This window comes from Lissotriton vulgaris, chromosome 4_1 (assembly GCF_964263255.1).
Source record: "Lissotriton vulgaris chromosome 4_1, aLisVul1.2, whole genome shotgun sequence".
Lineage (NCBI taxonomy): Eukaryota > Metazoa > Chordata > Amphibia > Caudata > Salamandridae > Lissotriton > Lissotriton vulgaris.
The window spans coordinates 166,062,255-166,074,434 of NC_141691.1; the positions used below are offsets into that span (position 1 = coordinate 166,062,255).

Below are 12,180 nucleotides of genomic sequence, written 5' to 3' on the forward strand. Positions count from 1 at the left end.
TAGCTAAAAAGATCTTGGTTCAGGCCCTGATCCTCTCCAGGATTGATTTCGGAAACACCCTCTATCTGGGGTCACCGAAGGCAATGATTACGAGGCTTCAGATCCTCCAGAATGCGGCAGCAAGATTACTGACTGGTACCAGCCACTATTGCTCTGCAAAACCTGTTATCCGCGCCCTTGACTGGCTCCCGGTTCAAGAAAGAGTCCATTTTAAGGCCTTATGTATTGCCCATAAATCTCTAGAAAGAAATAGCCCTACCATCATCAAAACTCTGATTCGTCCAAATAAAGCCCCCAGAAACCTTCGTTCAGAATCACTCAATCTAGCTACGGTTCCTAGAATCAGGCTCTTCTCGTACAATGCTCCCAAGCTTTGGAACTCTCTTCCACTGCACCTCCGTAGAGAACCCAACCATCTTGTCTTCCGAAGGCACCTGAAGACTTGGCTCTTCCCTTAGGTTTGGTTACCTGTCTTATAATTGATCAGCGCTCAGACACTTCTAGGTAGCCATGCGCTCTACAAGAACCCTTTTCATTTCATTTGGGAACGTCTCAATTGAGTTTTCTTGATGTGGCAGAGATCTTTTAATCAGGATATCATCTAACAACTCATCATCAGATTCACTCGGGTCAAAATGTAATCCTGGTGTCTCTACATTTTTCTTTTTCTCTTTACATTTGCCTCCAACTGTTTCTTCAGCAACTAAAACTGGATACAAGCCTTCCGTTACCACAGCTTTCCTCCATCTTTTCACTCTTTCTTCCCAACTTTAAAAAGGATATCTAGTCATTATATTTCTGTATCTTATTTAACCCCTATACTTCTCTTGCTCGTATGCCTCATATTCCCATTCCTCAAGCGCTTCATACTGAGTAGGTCTAGGTCTTGGTTCTAAAGAATTCATTCATCCTATCAGATTCTGTAAAACCATTACATACATGTACCATTCTCTGGAAAGGCTAAGACACCATCACCTTCTTTGTATTTCCTCCAATTCTCTAACCAAGTACATGTATGGTAACCACATTCCAACATCATAAAAGAAGCAGGAGTTCTTGGAGGTGTAATGGGAATTCCCTCCCTAGTCACTATTGGTTTGTCCTTTTTAAAGAAACCCTTTCTCTTATTAATCAGGGTCATTTTTCCGGCTCTTCTCACTTAAATATAATTCAGTAAACTAACAACAAACTCTTTGTTCCTCTGCTAATCCTGTTTGATAACAGTCGACCAATGCCAGCGCGACTCACACAAACCGACCAATCAGAACACTACTATGTAATCTGCACCTCAACCAATACCAGTGCACCTCACTGCTTATCAACCAATCACAACTCTCTAAGCATCCGCTGTCTGACCAATGCCAGCTCAGTCATTCTGATGTCAGTATCGCTCCAGCTACTGACCCTCCCTGTACAAAATATTACAGCAATATATTTCTAAGTTTTTCTCAACTGAAACTTGTTAGAAAACAACATTAAATATTGCTACCTTGTGTGTTCCTCTAAATAAAGAGATAGTCTTCACTTCAAAAAGGGAGATTCTTTCCCTTCAAGTAAAATAACGACCAGCGCTATTCTACACACAATCAAGCTACAGGAGGACTTGGTACTCCTCTAGGGATAGTAGCCAAAGTTTCGAAAGAGGACTTTTACATGTAAAGAGGTCTTGGCACTCCTTTGGGGATGTAAGGCCAGTGTTTCGGTAGTGGGCCCTTCACTATTTCAAGCAAAATCTACTCCCATACGAATACTTCCTAAATATAATACTAACAGCCTTTCGCGTTCAATATTGTGACAACAGACAAAGTGCCTCTGCAGTGTGATACCTTAGCCACACTATTCTTCTCCCTCTTCAGGCTTAAATAACATTATCCCGGGGTCTCCGGTTTCTCCATACCCGCAATTCTAGGCAACATATAACAAAACACTAACCTTTCATGTTAGGAAAATAAATAATCAATAATCGATAATTATTACCAAACTAATCAATAATTAACCGTCCTCTGCTCCAAAAACGGGTCCAGTACCAATCAGGGATCGATAATCAATCAGCAACTCATATCTCACGGGCCCAATACTCATTTACCCAAACATAAATCCCTGTTGACGCTGGTGATCTGTTCTTATAATGCAGACTCTCTCACTAAATACATAACTAAGCCTGTTTATCAACTTCTTTCCTCTGGTTGATGGACCTAAAGTTGAGAAGTTGATGGCAATATTTATCTATCTATCTATCTATCTATCTATCTATCTATCTATCTATCTATCTATCTATCTATCTATCTATCTATCTATCTATCTATCTATCTATCTATCTATCTATCTATCTATCTATCTATCTATCTTTTTAAATAATCACAAACTCCATGTAAGTTTAACAATGTTTATCGCAAAATAATGTGAAAGGTAAAAGCTCATCATGTACAGGTTACAAAGCAAACAAAAGATCAATCACAGAGAGAGAGAAAAGACAATAATAAATGCAAACAGTGTCAAACTCATATCAATTGAACATATGCAAATGAAGGAGTGGATAGGTAAAGAGATAAAACATTCGGAGACATAAATAAATTTGCAAATGATAATGCAAAGTATGGATCATTTAGCTAATACTAACCTAAGCAAAAAGCATGCGGATAGTAGGGGATCCCCCGAGAAAGATTCAGGGTACAAAGATTATCAGGATACTGGTTACAGGATTGGAACAGGAAACAGGAAGGCCTCAGCAAACCGACGGACAGCGACGATCTCCCTCTAAGTTTCTTCCCAATAGCGCCATCCAAACCACACCCCCAGAGCACCTCAATTATCCCCTAAAACCTACATGTCCCACCCACATTTGTTGAAACATTTTCAGAAACTCAATCTCTCATTGGCTGATTTGGGGGGTGTTCTATCATACCACCATAGTCAAGTTCATATTTTCATAGCATTCTTTGTTCAATATATTTCACATTACGTTAACCACGACTTTTCAAATACACATTTCCTTATGTAAGCAACATGTTACAAATCGCTACAGTTTCATTGTTCAACATTGCCGCTTCTGCTGAAGAAGTGTGTACATTTCCTCTCGTTCTAACGGCCATCCTTCCATTACTTGGCAGACATACAATGGCTCTGCGAAGTTTATCAGCCTTTTGCCTTCTCCATTCTCTGTCAGAGCTCGATTTTCGGTTTATTTCTTCTTTTTTTTTTTTAAACTTTATTGCAGCATTCATAAGGTACAAGTACGGGCCTACAACCGCAGGGGCCGGCCGCTAAACAGAAGTGAGACCTGATGTATCAAAATATAACACAGCTCCTCAGCCGACAACCCTGAGGTCCGGCAGCGATTCAGGATGGATCTTCTACTGGAACGCTTTGATAAATTACAGGATATAATAAAGGTTTCATTTTATATTATTTAAATGAGCGGATCAGGTGCCATACAATCTAACAATAGGATACGGGGGACAGGCTAAGAAAACAGGATATGCAGATAAAAACAGCCATTCATGGGACTCTGGCATTAAGACTACGATTAAGAGGAAACAACAGAGCAATATACATTTCCTTGGACACCAGTTCTCAGGGCCTGCCCACCCAAAAGTTTGACTTAACGTAAAAAGCAAGGGCACTAAATACCAGGTCTCAATGAGTCAAAATAGAGCACAAACCATACTGATCCTAAAGGAATAAAGGGAAGGGAGAAGAAAAAGGCCATAGAAAATAAGAAAGGCAAAATAAAATAAAAAACCTCCAACACCCCACCCTGCACCCCTGCCGGTGGCTATAGCCTAACCCCACTAGCAGCGTGCCTGTCGCCCCATTAACCTAAACCCTAAAGGAAGGAAAAAGAAGAATGGAGGAGGGCATAGTCATACGATGTTCCCGACCCCTTAGTCCCCCGCCTAACACAGATCCCCCCTGTCGCAAAGGACGGATGTAGAGCTACTCTTACAAAGGACCACAGGGGGTACCGTGATACACCGCCCAGGCTCTTTAATCAGACAGTTGCAGTTCAAGCGTTAATAACAGTAGTTCCAAGTCGTCCCGATGCAATGGACTTAACCCTGACCCTTCCGAATCAGCACACAAACCCTCCCCAGTGAGACCCATGAGCACACATACAAGCCATAAATGAGAAGAAAGCCATCGAAAGTCAATCCATTACCACTTGTAGCTGGTAACTCTACGCAAAGTTCAAGCACTGAAAGTTTCCTTTCCCTCGCTGTACCGTCACGATGATTCCTGCCCCGGGATCGTGGAATCTCCAAAGGAGGGAAAGACCACCACATGATATGGGGAGAGTCTATAGCACAGGTCTCCGGGGGGGGGGGACGCTACACGATACTTCTAAAGTCAATGGTGATGTAAGGTACAGTGACACACTCACGGCCTTGGGGACACATTCTTCCAGAGCGCCATCCGTTGGTTCCGATATTCGCTTCCATACCCGTTCCCTCACGGGGTCCTCGCACAAAGTCAAAATGGCCGCTGCTTGAATGACTGTAGATTGCTGACTCAACCGTAGGGCAGGGTCCGGTACCTCAAGCAGAATCCCAGGTAAGCAAGCATCCATTTTAGTCAAGGACACATCCATTTGCGAGTGAAATGACCAAAGTTCTGACAGTATTGACCTTAACGGTAGCCCAGATGTCGTTCGATCCATATTATCAAGTTCGGTACCAGTCACGATCAGCTCCCCGGGTGATACTGGCATTTTCGGGGGGAGCGAATAGGTTCACAAGAGGGCAAGCGTGGACGGTGACCCGTCGTTATCCACAGCCGCGGTAACCCGGCGGAACACCGCAGGCCGGGGTCCTGACCCGCCGAGCCCTGGCATGAATCTATGTCGGGTCCGCGGAACGGGGATCCCCACCCCCAGTCAGCAAGCAGGTCACCCCTCTCTTGATGCTGGGAAAGGAAAACAATCGCCACCAAATTCGGGCATAAATAAAGTCTCCACTGCGATCGACCAGACCCTGCCAAGGTCCCCAGCTGATGTTGTTGCACTGCAGCCCGGCCTTGCAGATACTCGAGGCCCCGGCTTCACCGCCAGAACAGGCCACAATCTTCAACTTGGTGTAAGTTCGTTAAATCAGCCGATAAAAACGTCGGGATTTCGCCATCGAAGTGAGGAACACTTCATACAAGCAGGGGCTGGGCGTAAGGTCAGGATATTGTACAGGATCTTGCGGCGGAATACGGAGATCGGCGGAGCCGGGAACCTAAGCAGCCATCTTGTTTGCCGTCATAGCTCCTCCTTTGGTTTATTTATTCTTATTCATTTTCTTTTAACCCACTACTGCCACGCAGAAATGTAGGCCCATATTTGTTTCACTACAATGAACAAAACACAGATATTATTAATTTCACAAAATGTACTTCTCATTGTTTACCACCCACCATTGCACGAACCCATATTATATTTCTAGCAAGAGCATTAATATGCAAAAGCAGCATTATTTTATTTTATTCTAAAAGCAGAATCAAATGCAGCCTAGACTTTTATGCATTAGTCCAAGCATTAGTGCACGTATGCGCAAATCATTTTCTCATATGTTCGTATTTTGTGCACGTTATTTTCATAGCATACTGTTAGTAAATGTTACTGAGGAGTCGATTGAGCAGGTTTTATTTTCTCAAAGCCCTGCTCCATCATCTCTCAACTCACTGCATTCGAGAGTAACTTTGTCTACTCTGACAAACAATTGTTAGGTACCATTTGGAGCCAACATATCAAAGGGAGGATTAATTGATTTACCCATTGAATAGTAGTAGGGACAAGAGAAATGGGTGACAAAGAAGCTACATCTAGTGCATGATCCTTGAGATGAGGTGGGTGGAAGGTGATCATAACCAAATTAAACCAGTCAAATGTCTTGTTAAAATTACTAGTGAAAGGATGGGCTGGGGTTTTAAATTGAATATTAAAGTCCCCCAACATGATTATTTTTCATGGCTCAATATTGATCTCTTATAAGTCACTGATTAATATGTCCTGCACTTCTGGATCTCTGTGAGGAAGACATTGTTTTCTAAGTCCCTAAAAGGGCTAGAAAATTCACTGTTGCTGAAGATTTGCACATCATTGGAGGGTATCAATGGTATAGTAGGGTAGGATTTAGTATGTGTATGTTATGGTATGGTCTACAGTAAGGGAGTTATGGTATATAGTATTGTTTGTGTTTGAACATGCCCCTCATGCATGGCAATCCCCATATTTTGCTGATAGCTATTAATGGATGTTTAACTTTGCACACTGAGGCAATGTTGCCCAGTCCCAAGCGTATGAGCTCAAACCCCTCCAACTTTTCAGTAAGGCCTGGAGAATATGGTGTAGGAAAACGCACCAATAACCTACAAAGTTAAATGTCACCTCTGAACTGCAGCACATATTATGCAGTCCACTAGGCTGACCAGGAAAAAGCATGGCTTCAGGCCTACATTCATACCCTTAAGTTCACATGCATGTAAACCTGTCAAAGTAACCATTTTCAGAGCGCACATAAGAAAAAGCAGCACTTCTCTCCCACAATACTTGCACTATGTAAACCCTTGTGGGATTTATGGGGGAAACAGTCCAAACCTGGCTGCTTGGACAGGACATTCTGCTGTATTATGGCACTGTCCTCCATTCAAAGATGCATAATTCGGTATGTGGATTAATATTGGACTCAATAATTATTTCACCCAACAGGACCAGTATTTAACGTGTGCAGTGTTAGATCCCCAAATAATTAGGATAAATAAATAATAATAATAAATTATAAATAATAATAAATAAAAAATGAAAATACATCCTCTAAATGGTAACATTGTAACATTGTGAATGCCTACAAGTGGGTGTGCTTGCCCTGTGTACTATAAACATACCTTTCAAATGACACATTCTTTTAATAAAATGGCAGTCTGAAACTTTGAACCAGAATGGTTTAACTTGAGTTGAGAGCATCACTGCTGCATCCTCTTCTACAAGCATGTTTCAAACTCCCAGTTTTCCTTCTTATTGCTCCACAGATGAAGGACATGCGCCATGAGAATGTCAATTCCTTCTTGGGCTTCTTCCATGACTGCGGGGTCTTTGCCATTGTGACTGAGTTTTGCTCGCGAGGAAGCCTGCAGGACCTTCTGAGAAATGACGACGTCAAGTTAGACTGGATGTTCAAATCTTCCCTTCTTCTAGACCTAATTAAGGTAAGCTGTGTATTGGGAGCTTTAATGCATGTTTGTTTGAAAATTCATGCAAAAGTGATTAAATTAGCCAAGGGCAAGAACATGTGGGCTACAAAAATCTTTGACAAAGCTTGGACCAATTTGCAGAAAAATGGAGAAAGAGGCTGGAGGAAGCGACTACACGTCGACGGGGAACAGCGTTTACAATGCAACTTTTACAACAAAGTACCTTTACGACGCAACCATTGCAACGCAAGTCATTACAACCACTTGCGCTGGGGAGCGCTCTAGGATAGGGAATGGTTTTCATTTACTATCCAACACCTTCCCTACTATCCACGGGGACTGGAGTTGGAATAGTAAATTAAACTATTCACTATCCAGCGCCCCCCAACGCAGTTGTAATGACTTGCGTTGTAAAAGTTGCGTCATAAAGGCATGCGTTGTAAAAGCATGCGTGGTAACGACGTACATCCCACGTCGACATGTCAGATTTCTTCAAAACATAAATAAATAGAATTCAGTGCTGTAATATTCAAACAAGCTGGAATGAGAACCCAAAGTAGCCATGTACATTTTCTAATACAACACCCATTTTGCAGGGGCGGCTCCTCCGCTAGGGCGAAGGTGCATTGCCCCACTTCTTAAAGAAAGAAAATGAAAAATAAAAATATAATAAAACACTTTTATTATCATTTTATTTTTGATTGACTTAGCCGAGTGTGCTGAGTCTGTCAAGTCTGAGGCAGGACAGGCCCCGGTCGCATCGTCACCAGCAGGGGGAAGAGAAGTTGTAGGCACTGAAAGTGCACATGTTGGTTTGTCAGCCAAACCGACATGGCCACTTGGATATCCCAGAGCTATTCCTTGGAGATATCTGCAGGGCTCAAGAGCTCAGGCTCACAGTCCTTGCTCTGCCCAATCCCAGCACTTCTCTCATGCTGGGAGTAGTAGCATGAGAGAAGCACCAGGACTGCGTGGCTCATGAGCTCTGGGGAACTGCAGTGCCGGGAGCAGTGGAGCAGTGAGGCGCAGTGCCCCACGCTATCCCCACACTTTTATTTATTTTATTTTTTATTTTAAAAGTTTTATATAGCGCAAACAAGATCTTTGCAGATAACAGAGCACTTTACACAGGTAAAAATGAGTGGAAGAGTGGGTACACTAGGGAACATAGTATGGAGGATAAGGTAAGGCAAGGTAGGTCAATGCAGTAGTACAAATAAGAGGGGAGAAGAACAATCAGTTAGGTCAATATTACAGGTAAAACATATGTGCAAAGGGATCAAACCCTACCACGTAGTATGGGAAGCAGCCATGACTGCCATTTTGTCCAGCGAACATAGCGCACTTGACCAGCCGTATGCAGCAACATTTGCATGGTCTTTCCTGGCACATGCAATTCTGAACTCCTTTATTCGAGCGCTATATATTTCCTAAAGGGTTTGCCACTGCACCTGGCAGCAGTATTCCTCTGCAGTAGCAAAACAGACCCTTGTTGTACCAACCCACCATAAAGTCTCCTGGGGATCCTGTGATGCAGTCTAGATGAAAGGAGCGGCTGGCACAGGAGGCTGTCTGGATCTCTGATAAATGTAACTATATTTTGCGGTAACATGCTGCTATGGAAATATTATAGTTTAAAAGTGATAATGGATCATATATTCTCACAAGACCTGCCAGATCTATAGAAAAGCATGGATAATTCCAATAGGTCTGGCTTTAAAATAATGCTGTATGGTAATGTGAAGCATTAAAGTAAATAGCATGGGAATTAATACGTATTTGTTTGGAAGCAGAGAACTGTGCAGTAGTATTGGTGTAGGTTAAAAGGTCAGGTTAAAATTTCAAGTGGCAGTTGTGCTGTCAAGCCAGAACTAAACATAGGTAAATGTAGGTAGATGGATCCCCTCCTCACATCTGTTCTGCCGCCATAGAAAAACACCATAAATTATCTAGTACTCTAAGACACTTTTACAGCATTACAATGTCATGTTTGTGCCCCTGAAAGTTCAAACTCAGGTCGCTGGATAAATAAGCAAAATTATCACAGCTGTGTGAAGGGCAAGCACTTTTTTGTGGAAGAACACAACTTCTGTCCAATCGAAACATATACTACTGGTTTCCAACATGTGGGCGGAGCCAAAGCCTGTTTCTAGTGATGCTCAAAAGATTGTCTGGTAAAAGCTATGCTATCTAGCCAGACCTTAAAAACCTATGGTTGTGTATGTTTGTTTTCAGCAAAGCATCTCCTATAGCCATGATAGAAGTCACTTTGGTAAAACAAAAAGAAAAAAATGAGTTGTGGCCATGCAATAGAGGAATGACGGGCTGCTCCAAAGTGTGGGTATTTTTTTCAGGAAATACATTTCTGTGGTGCATTGTATTGTATTGTATGGTATGGTAATTGCATTTGTATAGCGCTTACTACCACTGACCAGACGTTGAAGCTCTTTTTTTCCGCGAGTAGCACGCTACTCTTGGACCCATAGAAGATTAGTGTTGAATTAGTATAGTGAAACATGCAAGTATATTTTAAGTGGTGGATAGGTTAGTCAGTTATTTTGATTCGGAAGAATAGCTGAAGGATAGAAGAGGAAAAAAGGTTTGTATTTATAAAGCGCTTGTTACACCTGATGGGGTGTTGAAGCACGCTACTCCAGAAACCCATGAAGGATTAGTGGTGAATTAGTATGGTGAAATATAAAAGTAATTTGAGTGATAGATATTAGTCAATTATATGGAGTGAGAAGGATAGCCGAGGGATAGAAGGGGAAGAAAGGTTTGCATTTATATAGCACCTGTTACCCCTGATGGGTGTTTAAGTGCTTTTCTGGCAAATAGCACCCTACCCCGGACACCATAAAGGATAAGTGATTGAAAATTAGTCCAGTGAAATATGAAGTAATTTCAGTGAATGAGTTGTTATTCAGTTATTTTGGATAGAGAAGGGTAGTAGGTGGGATAGAAGAGAGAAAGAGGTTCGCATTTATATAGCTCTTGTGACCCTGATGGGGTGTTGAAACGTTTTATTGGCGAGTAGCACACCACTGTGGAACACAAAAAGGATTAGTGGTGAGTTAGTATGGTGGAATATGGAATTTGAGAAGTGAACATGTTAGTTTGTTATTTTGATTGAGGGATAGAAGAGTGAAGGATTTTTTCTCTGTTTTTTCTTTTTTAAAGTCATAGCAGTAGGAGGAGGCTTTTGGATGAGTAAAAAGTTGTTTTTGAAGGGAAACAGTCAGACGGAAGAGTTGAGAGGTTTGTTTTGGGGGATCGGTATAGTAAAAGAGGTGTCAGATGATGCAAGGAGGAATAGAGTAGGAGAGAGTCTAGAAAGGGTTATTTTGGGGATCATAGTAGTGGTATGTGGTTTGGGATAAATGAGAGAGTGGATGTAGAGGAAATATTGATAGATGTATAGGGTGAGAGATAGGGTAGTGCATTGGAAAGAGTAGTAGAAAATTGTTTGAGATGAGTCAGAATGTTGGGCTAGAAGATATATTGAGAGAAGTATAGGCTGAGAAATAGGGTAGTTTATTGGAAATGCCAAATTAGAAGAAAGTGATAAATATATAGCTCCATAAGTACATTGAAAGTATATAAATGCATAAAGGAGGTAAGTATATGTAGATGAAAGATATTGATAGAGGTAGCGGATGAGCAATAGGGTAGCGCATTCAATATGCTTCTTCAGGAGAAAAGTAGCAGACACACAGATCCAAGTACATGGAGGTACATAGATGCACAATGGAAACAAGTACATGTAGACCAAAGATGTTTTTTCTTTTTAAAATAACATCATTATTTTACAAGTTTATACAAAGCATAGGTACATATCTATAGTGAAAATAAATTGTGGTTGGGTATTACTGAATGGGAACATGGGCAGCATTTCTGGCCCTGATCCCGACCAGTCTTGAACAGGCAACTGCCCTTGTTCTCTCCACCTAACAGGCACAAACAGGCAACTGCCCTTGTCCTCTCCGCCCTACAGGTTCAAACAGGTAACTGCCCTTGTCCTCTCCGCCCTACAGGCTAAAACTGGCAACTGCCCTTGTCCTCCCCGCCCTACAGGCCCAAACAGGCAACTGCCCTTGTCCTCTCCGCCCTAACGGCTCAAACAGGCAACAGCCCTTGTCCTCTCCGCCCTTAGCCCGACATCCGGGCTGAGACGCCCTAAGCCTGGACTTTTATAGGCGTAGTAATGGGGTGACCCCTTCAGTCAATGGAAACCCTAGCCCTAACACTATCCAATCACAACATTGTGAGTTTTCTCCCAGCATAAGGGAACATTTTTACGTTTTTCCTGCTTTTTGTGCACAATACTTTCATAGCAGTCCCAGACAGGGGGAAAGTGGGTCTACATTGTGTCAGACGTCCATCCTAAATGAGGAGGGCCTTCCCCAAACAATGTTTGTCATTTGATCCTTGTCACAGAAATATTTCCTGATTTACTTACAAACTCTCACACTTTAAACAAGAGATTGGGGCAGAAACAGATGCTACTTATACCTACCGCTACATGACCTCCCTCACTACCCCACAATCATTTTGTAGCATAGCTAGAAAAAAACATTTTTTTTGTGTTTAACATTGTTTGCAGGGCATGAAATACCTCCACCACAGAAAGTTCCCCCACGGGAGGCTGAAGTCTGGTAACTGCGTGGTGGATGGGCGCTTTGTGTTGAAAATTACAGACTACGGGTACAACGAGGTGTTACAGGCGCAGCGAATTCCACACAACAAGGCTCTAGCACAAGGTATGTTCCTCTTCTCACACCACTGACAGCCCACACATTCTCCCCTTGTGGTAGGCAGTCCACGGCTCCAGGAATTGGTATTTGGGTGGGCCAAGGGTGCATTTGGGTGGGCCACTGCGGGCCCAATTTGTCACTTCTTGTGGTAGCCTACACAACCTTGATGACATCATATCTACTTGCAAACAGTCACCATGATACAACAGATCGATTCTGTGTGTAAACAGAACATGTGGAGAGTTATTTGAAAGTA

General features: G+C 42.3%; 1 protein-coding gene across 2 annotated transcripts in view; it reads left to right on the plus strand.

Annotated features, from left to right (window-relative positions):
- Positions 1-12,180, plus strand: part of GUCY2F (guanylate cyclase 2F, retinal) — a 289,968-nt gene that overhangs the window by 156,862 nt on the left and 120,926 nt on the right. For both annotated transcript variants that reach the window (XM_086966735.1, XM_086966736.1), the window contains exons 8-9: positions 7,009-7,185; positions 11,774-11,930. In XM_086966735.1, coding sequence (XP_086822861.1) covers positions 7,009-7,185; positions 11,774-11,930 — 334 coding nt within the window. The remainder of the gene's footprint in view (positions 1-7,008; positions 7,186-11,773; positions 11,931-12,180) is intronic.